The sequence below is a fragment of the Chelonoidis abingdonii genome, chromosome 8 (genome assembly GCF_003597395.2).
Source record: "Chelonoidis abingdonii isolate Lonesome George chromosome 8, CheloAbing_2.0, whole genome shotgun sequence".
Classification (NCBI taxonomy): domain Eukaryota; kingdom Metazoa; phylum Chordata; order Testudines; family Testudinidae; genus Chelonoidis; species Chelonoidis abingdonii.
Genome location: NC_133776.1, coordinates 80,441,964 through 80,464,279, shown reverse-complemented (window position 1 = coordinate 80,464,279; position 22,316 = coordinate 80,441,964). Strand labels below are relative to the sequence as shown.

Sequence of the window (22,316 nt, the reverse complement as noted above, 5' to 3'; positions counted from 1 at the left end):
TCAATTTATTCTATTGCGTAGAGACTGTCTGGTTTGGCCAATGTACATGGCAGAGGGGCACTGCTGGCACACATCACATTGGTAGATGTGCAGGTGAACGAGCCCCGGATGGCGTGGCTGATATGGTTAGGTCCTATGATGGTGTCCAAAACCAGACTCCAACATGAAGCTGCAGAACTGGAATTAATCTGCAAACTGGATACCATCAGATTAGACCTGAATAAAGACTGGGAGTGGTTGGGTCATTACAAAACCTAAACTTAATTTCCAATACTAATTTCTCCCTACTGTTACTCACACCTTCTTGTCAACTGTCTGTAATGGGCCACTCTCTTACCACTTCAAAAGTTATTTTTCCTCCCTCGGTATCCTGCTGTTAATTGATTTATCTCCTTAGACTGAGCTCACACGTGGTAAAGCAACCCCCATCCTTTCATGTATTTATACCTGCTCCTGTATTTTTCACTTCATGCATCCGATGAAGTGGGTTCTAGACCACGAAAGCTTATGCACAAATAAGTCTGTTAATCTCTAAGGTGCCACAAGGACTCCTCGTTGTTTTTATTCTCTAATCAGTCTCTGTGGTTTCCTCCACATTACCCCTTTATGAAGGGAATGCTCTCTCTGAATGAATTTGTAAGGCTACTACTGTTTCCTCCTTCTAATCCCTCCACTAGACTCACCTCTGCTGTGACACTCACAAGAAACTAACCAGGCAACAATAATTTAGTTAGAAATCAAGGAGAGTGATGTGATTGAAATGTAAGACAACTCAGAACCATCACGACCACCAAGTTGTGCAAGTCACTAACGTAATGTGAGGCATGATCTTATCTTCATTATGCTCCTCCTTCACCTCATCTCATCCTCCATTACATTCAGTAATTGTTTACAGGGAGGGCTCTTTGAGGCAACACTGTATCTTCATGTGTGCACAAGACACCGAGCACAATGGAGCCCCAATCCCAATTGAGGATTCTCGGTGTGACCACAATACAGCATAGCATCAGCTGCCTCACAAATCGACAGAGGGTGGTGGATGGTGGTTTCACACAGGCACCCCTTCCCAAGAGCAGTACATGTTAAAAGGTAAGACTGAAAACTAGATTGCGTTTCCCAAGAACACTCAAATATTTCTCCTGAACTCTGTCTGGAACCCAGCTCTGCCTGGAGGGTTCTGCACCTCACAGGGCTGGCCCAGGAAGCCAAGGGGTTACATGCTGCAGAAGGAGGCCTGGACTGGCCCATATCTACCCCTGGGGTAACATCACACACTTCAGAGGGCTACACTAGACATGAAACAGACCCAGTGTGTTCTACACATGTCAAAGGTGACCAAATGGAGATGAAGAAAGGAGCAGCTCAGAGTTTTGCGGGAAGAGTGTGTGCAAGGGAGGGTGCGGGGAAGTAAGGAGTCAGATCCTTCCTATCTGTTGCCAGAGTGCAGACATTTCCATTAGATTAAGTGCGACCCACGCATAGCTTCATTTCAAAAGTAATACAATTGTACAGTCTGGCCCCAGACATGTACAGTGTGCTGCAGAAAACTGTAGTACTGGCAACACAGGCCCTGCCCTGAGGAACTTACAATCTGCATGGAGAATGGCAGACACAATGCTGGGAAACCAACAGCAAGAAAAGAAGGAAGGCGCACAAAGCTGAAATGTGGTCCTGGCTGCTGAAGTGACACAGGGAGCATTGCATCAGCTGCCATATTTAATGTCATTTTGTTGGCTTCAGCAGTATCTGTTATATGGGTCACTGTCTGAGGGCCTGTGAGCAAAGCTGGGTTTGAAGGAGGGATCTGCAGGAGGGGCGTGAGGCTGCATGTTGTAAGACTCAGAGAAAACATTCCCTGGACAGCTTTGGAAACGGCACAAAAGAATTTTTAGTCCGAAACCGAATTAGCAGAGGGTCCAAATAGAAGGGCAAGCAAGTGACCAGTGACAAGACATAGGTTGGGCTAGGACCTCAAGCATAAGAATGAGACTTTGAATCCGATATGGAACCTGGAGAGAGAGAGTATGGACACTGCAGATCATGGCTGGTAATGCTCTGTCTTGAGCCAAAGGCCTGTGCTGCTTTTGCATAATATCCTCAGACCTCTAATCTCAGTGGTGAGCAAGAGAGACAAGCTGAAGACAAGCGCTAGCAATCTGCTTCTTTTAAAGCCCATTAAGAGTGACGTTGCCTGAATAGCTTTTAGTTTGGGGGAGTTTAGGCAATACCCTTGGCTTGGTGGGTGGGAAATCCTGCCATCCCCTTCAAAGCCAGATGTACTGGAGCAAAAACAGCAGTAAGTCAAACAAACATGAAGCAGAGGTAGATTCCTGGATAAATCCTATACGCACCAGGATCTCCCCTTTGGACAACATTACAAACTGCATTTTGCTGTAACCAGTTGGATGAAGCTTGTGTGGACTCATTGCCCATTGGCCTTTTGGACCATAGTAACAGCTTAATATTAAACACTAACAATATGTGACAAGCGCCATTAGGTATTTTGCTCCCCCAAAATGATTCCACCTAGGGTTTAGGAACAATCATCTGGAGCTGGAGTATTTTGGTTGCCCTCTTGCCCTCCCCAGAAAGGGAGCTAATAAATGTGTCCCCTACCCCAGTTTAACATACTCATGGAGTTTTAAAACCTTGTGAGTATCACACAGGAATGAGCCTGTCATGGGTGCTGTTGGGAGAACCCAGAGCTCCAGACCCACCTCCTGCCAACTCCAAGGCATTTCTTGCTCTTTGATGAATAATGCAAGTAGCTCCCCTGGTGGCAGCAAAATGTCATGGAGCAGGGAGTGCATCTGAAAGAGCAGAACAAGATGGCTTCCTTGGTGCCTCATTGGCAAGACAATGGTCTGTTCAGCATCAGTGGCGGGTGGGCAACACAGACAAGCCAGCTTCACCTAAGCCAGCTCCAGCCATATCCCCCATCCTTCCCCTTCATGCCCATCTGATTACGTGCCCAATTTTACATTCTAAAGTGACCACATCAAACACAACACACGGAGCAAAGATGCCTCACCTACTCTGGCTGGAACTCTACTAACAAGCAGACCAAAGGCATGCAAGAGACTTGAGTGAGTGTGGGAAACCAGGAGCAGTCAGAGCCGAGCAATTCCTGTTACTGCTCCCCTGGTCTGGGAAGTGTGACATGATGCAGAAAGGAAAGAGGCCAACCCACAGGAGTTACTGAAATAGCAACATCAAAGCTAGTCCTCTCCTCAAATGAGCATTAACAAAACAGGCAACCGAACCAGACTAACTGCCAAATGAAAACAGCGGAACTAACAAGCCATATGCTAACTTCAGCTTCAGTCAGTGGCCGGCTGCTGCCTCTCATCCCCTGTTTTGCTGTCTTCTATTTAGAGTGTAAGCTCTTCCGGACAGGGACCTTGTCTGCCTCTCTGCCTGAAAGGCATCACTCTAGAAAGCGCAGATGAAAGGGCAGTCATAAAGAAGCACTGTCTTTAAGGGAGGGCAGAGGCATTGGGAGGCTGAAAGAGAGGAGTTCGGGGACATCACAAGCTTGGAACATTTCAGTCCTTTGGGGGAAACAGTTTTTTGTTAGTGGTTTTTTTCAGATTCCTTCTGAGCTCCAGTGCATGGGTCTGCGCATATTTCCAACAAAGGCAGCTGAGCGAACACAAAGGAATCTAACTTCCCAGGGCAGCAGAACTATTCCTTTTCTTTTGTTATAAATACTGGCTCCAAAAACATCAAACAAAATAACGAAAAGCAGCCATTATGAGCTCTGCATCCAAGGAGTGATCTGGAGTCAGGCCTGTGGCATCACTGGGGCCCAGAAGAACTCCATAGATTACGGAGAGAATGTTTTCAGAGAGCTTCGACCATCAGAAAAAATTACACAGCACAGCACAGTTAAAGGACTCAGACAGGTCATAGTTGCACTACAATCCCTTATTCTGGGGACATTTCCCAAGGAAGCATCAGATGTCAAAAAGAATTCGGTGCCTCAGCCCTGTTCCCACAGCTGCCCCTTCTCCTTGCCAGGAGCCATGACCTCCTTGTAGAATCCCAGCATGCACTGGGAAAGCTCATGGAAGGCCAAGAAGCCTGGGCCATGTGGTACCTCTTGGAATTAAATTGCAGTTCCAGACATGATATTTAGATGAAGCTGTGATATCACTCCCAGAATATCTCACAGCACAGAAGGTGAAATTCATTAGTATTAGGGGGGGAAATCACTCTCCCTTGCACATACTGAAGGGCCCAGGGCAACAAAATGACAGACTGATATTGCCTACAAATATGCAGCGGACTGCTCAAAGGAGGGTCAATGGGGGAACAGCCATCTATGCCTTGGGTGCCCAGGGCCCTATGCAATGCCATGGATTTTGTAACAAGACCTACAGCCACCTTCATTGTTAATACTGATGAGCATGTAGTGCACTGTGTTGGTAGATGCATCATCACCTTCAGGATCTATTCCACAGAGAAGACAAGGCTTCTGAAGGATCTCTGTTAGTTCAAGCGGTCATCACCTGAACTGCTGATACTGAATGCCAGAGGTTCTAGTTGAGTTTCCCTGGGTCGGCTATCTGCAGAACATGGATTCCTTGAGGGTGGCCTGCAGAAACTGCAACTGCTAGAATGCAATTCTTAGTCTGGGCAACAAGGCTTCTAGGACCTGTATTCCTGACTGGTTGCAATAAATTCCATTTTATGCAAACTAGAATAACTATTGGGCTTCTAGCAACTTGCCAATGTGCTTTTGCCTGCTAAGGTTTGAGGGATCCTTGCTTAGAGCTATTTCAGAGGGAAAGCCCCTGATCTCTAGCTCTCTTCTGATGGCCATCTCTCTCTCGCGTTAATAATAATGGAGCAGGTGGGGAGACACAGGAAAGCCCCATTTTAGTTTAAGAACTGGATTTTCTTGCAGAAAGCAGCTTTTGCCATCTTACTTTGGAGCAGAATAGTTCAGACTTTAAAGTTGTATCTAGTTTAAATATTAGGCAGGAACTGAGAACAGGCCAGTTCAGCACAGGCTAAACAACTTCAGCTATTTCTAGAGAGACCTGCAGCATTCAACATTCAGATTTGTTCTTCTAGCAATGCGGAACACGGCAACTCCCTTTATGTACTGCACTGAGGAAGCTGAAGGACTCTGCCTTATCACAGAACAAACCAGTTTCAGTTGACCATCCTTCTCAGAGTCTGAGCTAGTTTCCAGCAGAGTTATAAAACCAAGGTGGGGTGGAACTGACACTTACTGTAACTTGGCCTCATAATGCTGTGTGTGCATAAATGTTGGCCAAAAAAGGGCCCTAAAACTCAAACTCTGCTGAACAATTGGGAAAAGTCACTGCTCAAACAGTTGCCCTGCTCTCCCTAATCAACAAGCCAGACTATAGCCAGTAACCCCACTTTGGGCCTAGAGAGGAAGAGGTTGCTATAAAAAGTTGCTGGAACTTTCTAAAGTTAGCACCAAAGGGGGGAAAAAGTAATTTCAATTAGATCTCTGTTTTGGAGAGACCACCCCCTTGTGGGAAAGAAATGATGGAACATTCAATTATTAGATAGAAACAGCTCATTCCATTATCAGCCAATCAGAATATCTGTTGCATGGGCTCTCCCAGACAAGGCCATGAATGCTTCAGAATCTTGAACCATGACTGGCTGCTAAACTCAAATGATTTAATCCTCTTCATTATCAAAATGGCATTCTAATAATTTGGGCCAGGGTTTGGGGATATTCACAACCAGAGGTGTCAAGTCTGGGGCACTGGAAAATAAAGTGTAGGAAACAACCCTGCACTGTCCCCTGGATTATAGGGGACTTCATAGGTCTTCCCTCTCTCTCTGTTTCTCCACTATGCCTGGAACAAAGATGGGCCAACCCAAGGGCATCATCATCACCTGAATTTTACAGCATCAAGTGAGCCAAAGGCTTCTGGGAACCATAACATTTATTATAAAATTGATCAACATAAGTTAGTGATCAAATACAAAGACATCAAACTAACTCCTCCCTCATCCACTCTCCACGTGATGTCACAATTAGGATAAACAACTTAACCAAAAGACACCAAGTCTTCAGTCCTGTCCAGCTCAGTCCCTTCATGAGAAGTCTCCTGTAGTGTTGAGTTTTAAACCTGCAGTCCCAATGGTACTTTGTCAAGCTCCCATGGAGGGTTCACTAGCACTTCTCAGCAAGTCTGGACTGCAGGCTTAGGCAGCTATGTAAAACATAGAACATTTCACTTCAATACTGATTTCATGTCCAGTGAGAAAACTCTAGAGGACTGGAGTGACTCACCCTGCCCCACTTTCATGACAATCTTCATAGAGCGTGTCTGGCAGACTCCACCTTCTCTATTCTCCAGGCCTTCCAGAGTCCCATTGGACGTGGCTGCAGGGAACAAGACGACTCGGTTAAAGTGCATTTATTAAATGGAAAGGTCTTCAAGAAGGCAAGGAAAGAGTCATAGATTAACATGGGGGAAGCACCCCAAAAAAGAATGGTTCAACAGTTACTCTGATCTCATGTCCATGCTGAGCTAGCCTAAAGGAACAGGGAGCAGTTTAAAGATGATTGCTTGTGTCTCTGCAGAAACACAGGAGGCTCCATGTCTCTTTACTAAGCAGTGGGATGCAGTGCTTTAGACCTTTATTCAGTGGTTGGTCACTTCAGGCTAGTTGTTCAGAAAGGTCCCAAGAAAAACCTCAAAGGCTTCTCCTAACATTACTATCACAAAATTCTGTTTACAAACATCAGAGTAAGGGAATGAAACTGCACAAAGGAATTCAGGATACATATCAGGAAAACCTCCTGAGAGCAGGAGCCAGTTAGGCTACGAAATAGTATTATATGAGTCCTAGGAGCAGTTTTTCCATCTCTCCCCTGATGTGTGCATTCATTCCACAATGTTCTCACCTCCCTCCCCACTTCTAGCCTTGGGTCAGGATATTTATGGGCCTCCTCATTCTACAGTCCTGAACACACAGTAAATGTTTAACACACTGAATTCTAGTCTTCTGTAGTCTTCTCCAAATCCCAGCTGCTCCGCCCCCAAGTTCCATTCACTCAAACCTCCAGCCCATTAAAATAGTTATCCTGCTGCTTGAACTGGTTGCTGAGCTGCTAATTAGATTGTACTCCAAGGAAAAAAAGAGAGACCGAATCTGACAAAGGCCAAGGCTCCCACTCCACAGCCACAGCACAATGGGGATAAAAACTGCAGAGAGGCAGTCAGGGCACTGGAAGAGAGGAATGCTCTGGAAGCTGAACTTTCCAAGCCATAAACCAGAGAGATTCTCTCCATCACTGTGTCTCCCCTTAACAGGGAGCTTGTTAACCCCATGAAGACAAAACATGAAATGTTTTTTCACCAACCGGTCGCTCTCCCCCTCTTAAGGCTGGTTAATAGCTTTCTGAGCAGCCTGGGGACTGGCCTAACACTTAAAGGGGCTGCCACTGCTCAGAAAAGCTGTGGCAGCTGATGGACAGACTCCAGCCATCTTACGGAACAGGGTCTACAGGCCTCTCTCCCCTCCTTATTATGGTGTCTCCTTCTGACCCATTCCCCTGCTCCAGCCCCACTGAAGCTTCTCCTCCAAGAGGCACAGTGCAACACTTGCTGAGCTCAGATGATGTTTGGAATATGGGCTGCTACAGCAGCACAGACCAGTGGTCTGTCTAGAACTTGATTATCCCGCCTCCGCCTCGCGTCACTTGATAAGACTGGTCCATCTGTGCAGCATGGCTTCAAAAAGATGCTGCAGAGGAAGTAGACAGTTCTCGCTCACACTCACTCACCTCTTCCCATCCTTGTAAAAAGGCCAAGGGGAGATTTCTTCCTGCCCCCAGTTGCTACTGAGTTTATGATCTAAAGCCTGAGGACTTACAGCCCTGAAAATGTTTGCCTGAGAGCATGTCACAGTAGATGTTATTCTTATACTAAGTTTTTCCTTTAATTTTTTTTTTTTTTTTTTTTTTTTTTTGTTTGATTGGGGAATTCAAAAAAAAAATTCATTTTGGGTTAACATTAAATATTTTGCCCTCAGACATCTGGTGGTGAGCTGTGGAAAAGAACTTCAGGGGCAGATCTTGTTTGCATGGGTACACCTGCCCTGCCTAGCATGATGGGACTGCTTACCCAAATAGTCATTTTGGCTGTTGTGGGATCCCCAGTCTTTGTTATTGGGGCAGGAATAACAAAGTGTTGTTATCTTGGTTATGTGAATCAAGAAGAGAAGAACTGTACTTGGCAGTTTATGACTGAGGAACTCATCCTCAACTAAGCAGCAGTAGCTAGGCAAGGCAAATGGATTCCAAAGCCCACTAAAAGGAGAAAGATTTGGGACAGATGTTTGTACTTGGAAGTGTAGGCTCTTTCTGAGGTCTCTAAAACTTGAATTTGACCCCCCCCCCCACTGTATAATAATAGAGCTAATTTTGTCTTCATCAGGAGTCTTGTTACAAGCTGCAGAGCTAAAATCACTGGGTTGGTGGTTCTGATCAAGAGGACTGTTCAGGTGCACCAGCAGTAAGAGCTGAAATCACTGAGAGCTGTGTTTGGGGGCCTGAAGATATATTGGTGAGTGGCTAGTGCAGAGGTGCAGCCAGCTGGGTGGCTAGCAGTGAAAGACTGCAGCAGAACCCACAGAGAGGCGTGGTAATTGGCCATCAACCTGAGCAGCCAACTATGTAAGGTACCCCCATACCTTCCACAACTCTGGGGTTGCACTGACCAAAGGACAGAAACTGTGGGTGGGGTGACTGTTGGGTTGCTGAACTTAAGACCCTGAGGGGAAAAGGACACTGCCAAACTTACCTGGGGTGGGTCTTTTGCTCATGGTTTGTGTTATTAATCCTGTTTGTGGTGTTTCCCCAACATAATGCTGCATTGTTTCTCTCCTTTATTAAAAGGCTTTTGCTATACTCAGACAATGTGCTTGCGAGAGGGGAAATATTGCCTCTTAGAGGAGCCAAGGCGGTAGTATCTAATTTTCCCAGGTCACTGGGTGGGGGCCCAAGCTGGATTTTATTGCGTTATTGAAAAGGAACCCCTAGATATGCTTCATGTAACCCTTCTGCCCGTCAGAGTTGGCCTCGCTGCCAACTCTGACGGGCAGAAGGGTTACATGAAGCATAAACAATTCAGCATACAGTCTGGAAGGATGGTCTTTCAGTTAAAGCACAGGACTGAGATGGAGAAGATCTGGGTTCAGAACCCAAGCTCTGCCACATATACTGAGAGACCCCAGCAAGTTTCTTGATCTCTTTGTACCTCAATTCCCCATCCCTAAAACAAGGACAATACCACCTCCTTTCTCCACCCTTTATCTGTTTTGCCTACCTAGGATGCAAGCTTTGGGACAGGGACTGTATCTTACTATACATCTATTCAATGTCTAGCACAATGAGGCCCCAATTACAGTTGGTTTCTACAGGCACAACCATAATGCAAATAATAAATAAAATCTGGGAGACATTTTTATTTCCAGGAATAAAACTTTACTGGTTATTTTTTTGTTTTGCAACCATTTCATACCAATAAAGTACAGTACACACAGGAATTACTTTACAGATCACTTGAATGCACTCATCTCTGAGCGCAGAAGAGAAAGTGGCTGTTTAACAGCACATAGAAATGCCAGGGCCACTTAAAAAGAAAATGTTTCCCATGGTAAGGAAGCAGTTCTGAACCAGGCCCTTCATCACCCACACCTCATCCTTAAAGCTTATGGGCCCTTCATTGCCCCCTCTGCCCCCAGTAGATAATTCCCCTTACTCCTTGAGGTGCATGATAGGAACGTGTGTATGCACAGTGTAAATTATACTTATATAATTACACACTGTGCATCAAAGAATGTAAACTCAGAGCCCCAATAGAGTCGAATGGCTATAATTTCAGGGCAGAAGTCAGTTAAACTCACATTAACTTTTTTTTTTCCCCCGTCTGTGCAGATTTTAAGTCTCTTTTGTTCCTGTGGGAGTGAAGTAAGGCACACACCTCTTGCTGTTATGAAGGAGAAAATGACACACCAACATGCTCAAGAGCCCCCTCGTGTGACTAGAGCAGCTCTGATATTCCTGCCTGTGTTGCAACTAGGAGTGGGGATCATGTGTGGTTAGGACCTTGGTTATACTGTATACAATCCTAACAAGCACCATATAATTAATCAAAAGGGAAACTGCTGTCTCTCTGAATTTAGAATGACGCCCCAGGACAATCCTGGCTCTCCAAGAGTGGGTGCTATGGGTGGGAAGTGGAGTCCCTTGATACAGATATTTTCACCTTTGCCTTCTGATCCCGACCTGCCTGTTATATGAACAGCGCCATAGTAGTTCAAAACAGAATCTGGCCAGGATATCTGGGCTAATCCCCATCTCTAACTCCTGCACAGAGCACCATGCCATATTTAATAGTCAAAGAACAGGATAGGTGGTTTGGGCCTGAGCCCTTCCCTCCCTCTGTAGCACAAAGAGTCTTATTTTTGGGAAAACACAGGAAACTGATGACACGTGGCTGACTGGAATAAACGCATCAGGAACGCAAGGGAATCTTTAGTGTTACAAATCTGATTCCGTCTCGGCTAGGATGTTATGGGTAGCAGGCAGGGCCTGAAACAAGGTCTCTTTCCTAGTGACCCAACCCAAACAAACAAATAGGGTTCCAGGATTGTTCAGTCTGGTGCCTTGGTCAGAGCCAATAATCAGTGATTCACAGGAAGGTACAGGCCTTCCGTAGTGTACCTAGTTAACAGCACAATGCTTTGCACAAAGAAGGGAAACTGCCTGATGAGCCCACAGGAAGCTGCTGATGCTCTGAAGCAGGTGATCAAATACTTCCTTAATATGAAATAGCTGCAAATGTTATTAGTGATCAGAAAGCTATCTAGCCACAGGGTGCCTTGATAACCCTCCTGTGCCACCAGTTTCCCAGGCCACCAACTCTTCATTGCCTGAAGTCTTATTTCACTGTGTGTTTGGGATTCACAGGCTGGTGGTGACAGAGCCTCTAATGAAACTATCAGCCCTAAGTCAACTGGATGGAAGGGCCAGGGAAGTTTCCCTTTGAGAACCATACTGACTATTTCCATCTCTTGGTCAGGCCCTGAACTCAGATCCCTCACGGCTGCATTTTAGGGAGATTAATTCCTCTGTCAGGGCAAAGGAGTAGTTCCAGAAGCAGAATGGGTGCTGGAACTATTATGGTAGGAATGCTGAGAGCCATTGAACCAAACTGAAAACCCTGTATATAATAGAATCCACTTTAAGCCAAGGGTGAAGCAGCACCCATGGCCCCAGCACCTATGGGAACAAGGAGCGATATGGTTCCCTCCTATGCTTTCCCACCCTGCCATGTAAATTCAGGTCAGGTCTTAAGTCTTCTAGAAAATTTGAAGCAGATAATCAGTGTTACTGGCCTCTAGCCCACTTTTACCAATTTACTATCCATGTTGAGAACTGTCTACTCAGTCCACCACTCAACTGCGTCTGACAAAGTGGGTATTCAACCACGAAAGCTCATGCTCCAATACGTCTGAGAGTCTATAAGGTACCACAGGACTCTGTCACTCAACTTTTGCGTATCAGAAATTACAATCAACATACACAATAACATCCTGTGTTCCAGACACAGGAGTGACAGAGTTCCCAATAAAACAAAGGGTCACTAGTGAGACAAGCAGGCCCATAACGAGTACTCTTCATTGAACTGACGAGCAGGCAAATGAGAGAATGGTATTGGCGAGTTAGGGAGAGCTGTTCACTTCCCTTCAGAAACAGCAAAAAGAAGTTGGGTTCTTTGAAATCATCTGACCTACAAATCCTGAACTGCCCCTTTGTTGGGGGAGGACAGGACAATTACCCTATTTAGAGGGCTGGAGGGTACAGGACAAGTCAGTGGGCACCCTTACGGACTCCATGACACCATGGGGATGGAAAGATGCCTGCACACTCATTCACCCTGCTGTGTCCAGGGTCCAGAATAAAAACAGAACTGACTATTGACCAAGAGCACAATTCTAAAACAGTTTCACATACAGGAAACTACACACACCCTTTCCTACCATTACAAACATGGGGCTATGGGAACGCAGCAAGTGTAAATTGTATTCCATACACCCATGGCAGTCAGTTCCTCTCTGGTGGGCACAAGGCAAGATATTCTGTAAGATAAAAATCAAGGCACACTCCTTTCCCCTGCCCCACTTGTGACTGGTTTATGGGAAAAAGAGGGATTAGAAACAAAAGAAAATTTAAAACTGTTGGATACCTTTCTCTATCCATCAATTTCTAACCAATTACAGAGTTCATAGGGTGCTCTATTCTGATCCTTAGATCTAGGCAGTGAAAGCCCTTTAGACACAGGAGCACAAAGCTGCACCAGACGGCACCCACCAGAGCCAAGGCAATGGCTCCTGACAGAGGAAAAGATGAGTGCAAGCCATCTCTCTGGAACCAAAGAGCATTGGCAGACATGGTGAAAGCAGGAGCCAGAGCCCGAATCGCCCTACTCCAGTCCAAAGAAGCATCAGCAGCAACCAATAAGAGAAGGAGGAGATCAATCTGACCTGCCATTGTAAACCACAACAAGGAGCTAGTGCTATGGCAGAGAAGTGAAGTGAAGATCACAGAATATTTCAAAGTCGTGTAAGACATTCAACTACATGGTGTGTTTGTATGGCCCTGATGTGATGAGCATCACCACTATGCCCTCAGTGCCACATCCTCAAGCCAAAGCAGCAGCATCTGTGATGAGGAGACTGGATTAGTATCATGCCCCACCATGTTTTTTGCTGCAATAGGAAAAGTCCCTTAATTAGGATAAGCCTTAGTGGCACTGGCCATACCAGCATCTTTTTTAAGCCACATCAATTTCTGCAGGATTTTTCCTTTTTGCCAGAGCAGGGAATGGGAGCCTCCGCTGTGCAAACTCTCTTTTGATGGACTTAAAGGGAGTTCAGCACTTGGTTTTGGGAGTTGTTAGAGATCACCATTCATCTCAAGGGAGAGTTAACCCTCAGACTCAGTGATAAGAATATAATTGCAATGCTGTTAACTACATCATTACCAATCAATTTAGGAGAAACACTCAGTTAATCCAGAATTGTGAGCAGAACATGGGCTGTTGGTAAAGCATGCTAATGGCTCCTAAGCAAATGGAATGTTGAGAGATGGCTGAAGCTCACCAATTGGCTCGTACGTGGAGTATTAACATACCAGGTGGAGGTAAGGAGAATCCAGATACACAGGATTCTTCCTCTGTGTTCAGCCACTAGTAGCAGAAATGTCCTCTGTGTAGGGCCTTTCCCTGGGCCCCCTCATTCCAGCTGGTCATGTCCTGCTCTGCAGTGTAAATGCTTAAACGGCGTACGACAATTTGATTTTGGAGGATCTGAAGCCATGGAAGGCGTACCTGTTGGCAGACAGATGTAGGGGTCTTTTAACTGGTCGATTTTGGATGGAATAAGATGTTTGGTTTCTCTCCTGATTCTCTTTAGCAGGTCTCTGTTATGATTTGGGCCCCAATGCACAATCAACATACTGAAACTGTAGCAAATCCAAACAGTTTTCCTTTTATTATTCTTAAATACTCTGCCATCTGTGTACAACAGCCTGATGCTAGGTGCAGCCAAACATAGCACAGCTACAACATGCAATCTGGCTTTGCAATCCCTCTTCTTCTCCAGAAGTGTCCCCCCAACATCCAGGAGCCCTTATATAGCCTTCAGTTAGGGCCTTTGCCTTCAGTCACAATGTTTTTCTTTTAAAAAAGGTGACCCCCACCCCCGCAGAGTAAGATCTGATGAGCTCCCACCTCAGAGAGCTTAAGAGAAGCTCCAAGTGTAGGAACATTAGGCTTTTCAGCCACAAGTGGCCCTGCAGCTTGGGAAGGGGAGGCTGGGGCAATTACACTCCAAGAAAAGAGCCCATTATCTAGCCAGATGCTAAGTAGTAAGAAGTAGGTTCCCCAATGCTAAGCGCCTATTGATCTTATGGTTAAGGGAAAAAACAGCTGCATCACAGCAGCCCCACTGCCTCCCGGCACCCTCCCCCTCCACTGGTTGTTTTGAACAGTGCGAGAGCACGTCTTGGGGGATTTAAAAAAAGAAAAAGACGTGACTCCCAGCTGCACCCAGACAAGGACAAAACTCTCTAGAAAAACTTGGGTTTGGTTCTGCTGTAATTACAGGGTCTGGGAGAGTGAGGATTGAAATTCTGCCTATACGAGGCAGCTAATGAGCTAAGGACAAGGCAACAAGACGGAGACCTGCCCTTCACCAACACCCAGAGGGAAGTGGAACCAACACACTTTGTCTAGTAATTTAGCTTTACACTTTTACTAAATTATCACAGATGGCTGTTGTTTCAGCAATAGGTTCCTTCTGTCCCATCGCACCCATTAAGCTTCCCCTACCTTCCCCATCTGTCCCTGTGCCTCACCTGTACCACTCCTGCCCATCAGACCAGTTTCTCTCTCCTTCCCAGGTCCTCCCCAGACTTCCTAAAGCTCTATCAGGCAAGGGAATTTTTACTGTGTCTTTCCTACAGCATTTACCTGGCACCCAAGTGTGAGCCCCTGGATTAATCTAGCTTGGGTGTCAGTGGCCACACTGCAAAGCTCTGCCTGAGTTATTGTGTCCTCATTGGTGCTGCACTCACCTGTGTGTGTCACTAGGACTTCTGGGGGCATATCCCCCTGCTCTTTGTGCTGCACTAAAGATGAGCTGCTCTGTTTCTTTCCCAGTTAATTGTGGGAGAACTTATCTGTCCCTCTGGGTACATGGGGGGAAATTGTGGGAGGCACTGGAGAACTACCAGCAGGTTTAGCCTGTGCTCTCACTACGAAGTGAGCAGGTTACTAACCCGACTGAAAACAGCACCTGAACTCCAACCAGGCCAGCTACCCCAGGTTCAAAGCACCAAACTTGGGTGAAAGTGTTACATCTGTGTGGACAGGAAAGGTTAGAGGCAACACCCAGGTAAGAGCCCAAGTTAACCCTGCAGTGAAGACATACTCTAAATGTCTCAGATGCACATGCTGATAGGATTGTATGCAAACCCCCAAACTGCTGGAGGGTTTTAGATACAAATCTACTCCCGCATCTTTTTTAGCTGCTCCTTTTGCCTGCGCCTCCCACTCCCGGCTTTGCACTTTCTTTCATAGCACTTTCTCCATGCCCTGGAGACCAGGGCATAGCCACCAAACTCCTGCTGAGCCCAGAGTAAGAGATTAGATGGGTCATAGGAACTGGAGGTGGAGAATCCAAGTTACTTGTCGCTTTCTCCACAAGCGATCTTTAAGGATGTTTCCAGGGGGAAGGGATAGCTCAGTGGTTTGAGCACTGGCCTGCTAAACTCAGGGTTGTGAGTTCAATGCTTGAGGGGGCTATTTGGGGATTGGTCCTGCTTTGAGCAGGGGGGTGGACTTAGATGATCTCTTGAGGTCCCTTCCAACCCTAATGATCTATGATTTCAGGTCACAAAGCAGAACCAATCATGTACAGGAAACCACAACCACAAAGCCTTGTTTGAAAAGCATAGCTGAACATGAAGGCATTGCATCCTCTGCCCCTGTAGATGAAGTCCCATTTCCCCAGTGTTACCTGGGTGGTACTACCCCTCCTTTACTGCAAAGAGCAATAACTGTAGAGGCTATTTCCTTTCTGGGCTATGCTGAAGGGAAACAGCCTGAAGTGTACCTGATACTTTGCTCTTCCTCTCCCGACATTGCATGTGTCTGCAGGGGGCAGGGTGGCACACAAACCCCTTCCATCAGATCAGGAACATTTGTTCAGTTACCTGCCAGAGCAAGTAAAGGGAGGTTTGTAGAGGGTTGGCAGGCAGGGGACTAGGATGCCGTGCTGTCATTCTGCCAAGGAGTTTGTGAACAACCTTTCAAACTGGAGAGGCAGCTGCACTGGGAAGGGGACTCTAAAGCCACAGAAAATGTGTACTGAAGCCAGTCCAGCCCTGTCCCAAACCCATATTAGTGCAGCATGTGAAAGGTTAGGGTTTCACACACCCTCCTGGCATCTCAGGAACAGAGGATCTCAGTTTACTTTCCAGTCTGGGAATCTAAGGAAAAGAGCAGCCAGCCCCTCTCTCTCTCTCTGTTTCCATCTACCTAGATTTTTACATGCCCCATATCAGTATGGTAACCAACAGCCTCTGACACCTTCAGGAAGGCTAATCTGTAACTGCACCAGCCATCCTTTGTATTACATTTAATACATCAAATTCTCCATTTCTCTCAAGATGCAAATGCCTCATTACTCTCTTGGGACCCTAAGCTTTCTGTAGTCAAGGCTAACATCAGCAGCTCAGCAAGTGACCAAGGCTTGTATCTAATGTATGTTAAACAGAGCAGACTATAGCCTTTTTTTGTTATTTTAAATATGGAGAGGCAAGCTGGGGGTCTTCAGATCCCAACCTGCAACATCCTATTGAGTAAGCAGCAGCCTGACAAAGGCAATGCTTGTAGATCTATCCCTTCAGAGCAAAGACAAAGGTAGTTGTCTGACCTAATCCAGAGGAGACTACAAGCATTCCAGAGCGTGCTAATTCTGGAGAGGATGGCAAAGTGAAAAGGAATAGCCTGAAATTAAATTGATGGCTGCACCTAGATGAACTCTGGTGGGAGAGGGCAAGATGCTACAGACCAAACCTAGCCTATAAATCTCACTCCAAAGCATAGCTGCCAAGGTCCCCATGGTGCTCTTTCTTCCAGTGGTATGGTGCCTATGAAACAGAGAGGGGTCTTCACTGAGTGGCAATTAGAGATGGGCAAAACAATTTTGGATGAATAGTTTATTCAACAATAAAAAAATGCAGTTCTGGTTGATTCAAAACCGTTTGTTAATTTGACACAAATAAATCGGCCATTTACAAACTGGCCAGCCGTGATGGTAGTAGTGGTGCTATCGCCACTTTATAGCACAGGGGTTAGGGCATTTGCCTGGGATCGGGGAGACCCAGGTTTGAATCTCTGCTCTGGAACAGACCCAAAAAGAAATGTGTGTGATTGACATGCCAGATACTGAAAATGTTATGGCACCTCAAAAGACAAAAGCTGTAAACTAGTCTGCATTTGTCTTGGTCAAAACAGAGGAAAAATCCCTAGGTTCAAATAGTATTTCTCAGGGTTAGTAGGCTCCGGACGGGCCCGTGCACATAGACTCAGAACAGGGATGCCATAGGCCCGAGTGGTTTCTATACACTATAACCCTTGACATTTAAGGGCTCCCTTTAGGAAGATGTAATTCCTGGATTCAAATGCCTGAACTTTCAGATCTTTAATCACAGACCAAGCTTTCATGGAGTGAAAGCTGGTGCTGAGCTCGCACTGGCTCCAGGTTAAAGCAGGTAGCTGCAAGCCAGACAAGTTACATTCTGCACTCCCCCATTGTCTTAAGCAGACACTAAAGATGCATGATGCACACACACACAGGTTCCCAGACAGCTTGTCCCTCTAGTCTCCATTGCAACAACAGCACCTGGCAGCTGCCCTTTTGGAACTGATTTCTGTCACCTATAACACTTTTTGCAGATGCTAAAAGGAAACGTACTAAAGAAATGGGTCAGCAGAAACAGTCACTGCACCATCAAGTTTCAATACAGATGCTGCAGAGTGAAGAAAGTAGGATCTTCTCAACAACCAGAGACAGGAAAAACTAGCTCATTCTCCTACACAAGAAACAGGGCAAGATTGTTACCTGCAGTGTCTTCACCAATCTAGTTTTAAATATCCCCAAGTCACACTCCTTCCAACACCTCCCTTGAGAGATCCACAGTCTAAGCACTCTATTACATACTGTTTCCACATTGCCAACCCTAAGCATTCAGAAACCATACGTCGCCCCCCACCATCCCGGAAGCAAAAAAAAAAAAAATTAGCATAATGATGAGTTTTTAAAATGAATACATTTTCGGTTCTTTTTGCTTGCTTCCAGGATTCACATCTTCAAGATTTCCTACACAGCCACGAGGGATAATGAAAACTGAGACTCTCAAAATCAGAGGACTCCAGAAGTGAGATCTTTAAAAACTCTGACTACAAGAGTTGGCCACACTACTATTTCCCAATATTCAATCTAACATTACTTTTGTCTGATGATATCACCACACCTCCTTATTTGTCCATGAGAACCCTGTGTACCCTGCTTCCATATGGGCCCCACTTGGAAGATGCAGTCTTAATAAGGAGTCTTAATGCTGGAGGTTCCATCAAGTCTTTATATTGTTCAGTTTCTCTTGCAAAGGGTTAAGCAACAGCCAGTATTTTACTACTGGGACAATAATTTTCACTGGGCACAGACATAGCAGCATGGCTTGGGGATATACAGTTAGTGCATTACCCATTTACCTTCAGAGACTGAGGCTCAAGTACTCAAGCACTTGAACCAATACACAGCAATTTAAACTAACCAAAATAAAGATCTCTGAATATTTCAAGAGGCTGGAGTTGAGACGAAAGTTCTTTATGCTAATTAATACTCTATGTTGTGTGGCACTGGATAAATAGGCTCATTAGAAATAACCAACATACAATACAAATCCTGCTTAGGGCACATTTGAACTAAATTTGGTGGCATCTACCTAGCTCATTCATGGAAAACACTACAAATCACCACACCTACTGAAAATCAATTACAGTACCAGAGAAATAGTTAGAGGTGCCTCAGCAGAGGTCTAAGGACAACATATCAGAGAATCCAGACAGTAAATACAGAGTGTGGCAGGGAAGGGCAGAACAACAACAACAGTGCTGGGGATAGGCACCAGAGGTCCCAGGACATCTATGAAACTTGCACTTCATTGAGGGCCCCAGCAGCAGCCTCCTAGCAGAGTGTTCTGGAAAGCAGGTTGGGCTCTGCTGAGCTCCTGGTGTGCTCACCCCTTTGCTCCACATGTATATACTTCTCTCCTTCACAAGAGGGCTAATGTTTGGAGCGTCTCCTGAACTATGCACCCTGGGTGGGAGCTGCTGTTGGATCTCCTTACAGGCGCCTCTCAAACAGAAGGTTAAACTTGCCTGCCTTTTATGACATATTGAGATGGACTGCCTCCTGACAGTCTGGGGAAGGCCTGCAGTGCAGAGACATCCCTATCCCTGTGCTAGGAACAAAGATGCAAGTGGCGTTCTGCTGTCTCTACTATTTCCAAATACACCTCTACCTCGATATAACGCTGTCCTTGGGAGCCAAAAAATCTTACCGCGTTACAGGTGAAACCGCATTACACTGAACTTGCTTTGATCCACCAGAGTTCGCAGCGCCCCCCAGAGCACTGCTTTACCGTGTTATATCCAAATTCGTGTTATTTCGGGTGGTGTTATATCGAGGTATTGGTGTAGTTCAATTCCCACCAGTTCCCAACTATATAGCACCAGAGCCAATTCTACAAGTGTGTATCTGAGGTGAGAGGTGTGCCACCCCAGCTTGGGCTCTTTGATCAGGGAGACAAGGAGATAACCCAATATTACTGCAGCACAGATTCCAGTTTGGTTTGCAAGAGGTTCCCTTTTGTTTTCACAGAAAGTAATTAATTCTAGATGGAGATGGAAGAGACTATTAGGTTGTACCTAGTCCATTCGTCAGTAACAAGGAGACCAAGGAACGCTCATTCCTGTAGTGTAACCTTCAGTGATTTGACCACATAGCCCAACAGCTAGGTTCCCACTCCTTCCATTGGGAGATTACTTCCTAACAAAATAGCATCTCTCTTGCTTACGAAAGGCTTTGGTATGAAGGAAATGGGAATAGCAAGGTTGAGACAATCAAGAAACACATCATTTGTGTTACACCATTAAGAATCCAGGCTCTCTTTCCAGCTTGTGTTTATAGTTTCAGCAAGCTGCAAAACATCCCACAAAGTCACAGTAGTCTAACTTACAGAAAAGTTAGTTTAGATAAGTTTTGAAGTATCAGAGGGGTAGCCCTGTTAGTCTGGATCTGTAAAAGTTTTGAAGACATTCCTAAAAGTACTGAAGTACACTGGGTAAAATATTATTTCACCTCCCCTTATAAAACAAAGGGATGAAATGCCAAAGTTATCATTAATGCAATGTTATCATAATCACGTGTACAAGGAAGTCAAGAAATTCAAATGCTGGAGTTCTCATACATTAACTCTGTTACGTTTCTGATATGTGATATGTTCTGTTGCTGTTCTTTGTTACACGCATACCGTGGATTAGAATTTTATATCAGCCACAAACTGCACAGTCCATACAATGTGGAAGAGTTACTTTTATACCAAAATATTAAATTTTCTTGTTTGATTTCTTAGCCTTCACATTAGCTATTCCTCAGGTTCCCATTCTCCTGTGTGTGCTAAACTCCCTGAGTGGACCACATCTCCCATAATGCATCCTGGGAACTGTAGCCTAGCCAGGAGCCTGGTCCATAGAAGAAAAGAGGGACATGAGGTAATTGAATTACAGCTCCCAGGAGGCACCACAACAGCATTAAACAACACATAAAAATATGTCTGGTTTTGGTGAAAAACTGACATTTGGTCTGAAAAGAAGACAGTTCACAGAAATTCTTGTTTAACCAAAAACTCCATTTCCCATCAAAAACAGTTTAGATGGAGAATTTTTGACCAACCCCAAACAAGAGAAACAGCTACATAGCCTGTACTCTCACTAAAGCTAGAAAGGCTCTTTTTTAATTGGCTCTGGGATCCTTGTTCTGTTCAAACACGAGTCCTCAGCAACATTCTTTGCAGGAGAAAAGTCCATGAGGCTGGGCAAGAAAGGCCTTGAGGAGTCCCTGTAACCTTTGCCTGGCTATCCCTAGCAGCACTGCACGTACCTGTTCATTTTAAAGCACTGCTGGGAGTGGGGCACAAAAATAAAACCTTTATTGTCTTTTTTAAAAGAAAAAAAACCCAACAACAACAGAAGAGACATCAACTAAAGGGAAAGGTTACTCACAAAAGCTCTGTGGTGGCCCTGAGCAGTTATATGTCAGAATAAAGTGCCATATAATCCTCCACCTGATGCTCTGCCGGAGTCATTTGTTGGCCCCACAGGGACCAGGAGAGGAGGAAAGCACTTACTGAGTTTTCACAGGGTGTAAATCTCTCTGGTTAGATAGCAAAACATCTAAGACAGTGAATAAGAAATTTGCTATTAAGGGAACAGAAAGATTCGTGTGGGGACATTGTCAACACCCCAGTTAGGCAACGACTGCTCTGTGTGCTTTAATGTTAATAGCCTGCATAGAAGGAGATGCAGACATACCAACCATGAGCGACACTCCCCTTTGAGACTGCAGCTACAATACTGGGCTCGAGTTGGCCACCTCATTACTGGAAAGGTACCAACAAACTGGCGGGTGTTCAGAAAACAACCACAGTTATCAGGGGGTTGAAAAAACTGATTTATGTCCAGAGATGCAAAGAGCTAAGTCTGTCTAGCTTGGCTAAGTGACAAATAAGGGGGAGAAAGTACACAATTCTCTGAAGGATGTAAACCATGAGAGGGGAAAGGAATTTAGGGGGGAGGAGGGACACAATAGGGAGAATTCAGATTACAATTAAAGGGAAAATTTTGCATGAATATCAGGAACCACATAGTGACAATGATTTATTTGAAGAGTCATTGCCCAAGGGAAGGGTTGGCAATCCCCTAATTAGGGACATTTGAAACTAGATGATACATAAAAAAGCATGCCGTTTGGAGCCAGTCCTGCACTGGTCCCCTTAGAGGAGCAGGATGAGTGTATGATTCAGACAGAAGTCCAACACCTAGCCTAGCTTCCCCACAATGCAGTGTTCCGTTTATATCTTGAGAATACGTTATACAGTAACATCCACAACGCTTGCGCCTGAAAGGGGGGTGGAGGGGAACAAAGGCTGAGTAAGCATGAGGAGTGTTTACTCCAAGGGTGAATTGGTCGGATATTTGACACCTAAAGCATCAAGGCATTATTTTCTTGACTGTGAGGGGCTGTGCAAGGTGGTCCTTGGGGAACTAAATAAAAAGGCAGCTGAGAACTCTCTCCCCAGGGAGCACTCTGGGAACTCTACACTTGTATGGACTCAACAACCCACTTGCAACCTTCACCTCAGTTTTCTGTGTTATGGAATTGTTTGGTTCTCTTAAATCCACCCTAATCAAGCTCTTGGAGTGTACTTAACCTGAACAGAACGAGCTCACTTGCCATGTGTGTCTGAAAAGCAAGAGAAAATGTGGGACAGAGGATTCAGGCTGCTTCTTTCCCAAATTTAATATTTGAAACCATACAAAAATATTTCCTTCTCTTTTGGTCAGTCAGTCCAGGGCACATGGGATATTTTATGGGAAGGAGAACATAACCACCCAATG

General features: G+C 45.3%; 1 protein-coding gene across 1 annotated transcript in view; it reads right to left on the bottom strand.

Moving 5' to 3' along the window:
• The window catches only part of EFNB1 (ephrin B1), a 146,345-nt gene that overhangs the window by 5,266 nt on the left and 118,763 nt on the right, over positions 1–22,316 (bottom strand). Inside the window, exon 3 of the mRNA XM_032804733.2 lies at positions 6,287–6,379. Within this exon, the coding sequence (XP_032660624.1) occupies positions 6,287–6,379 (93 nt within the window). The remainder of the gene's footprint in view (positions 1–6,286; positions 6,380–22,316) is intronic.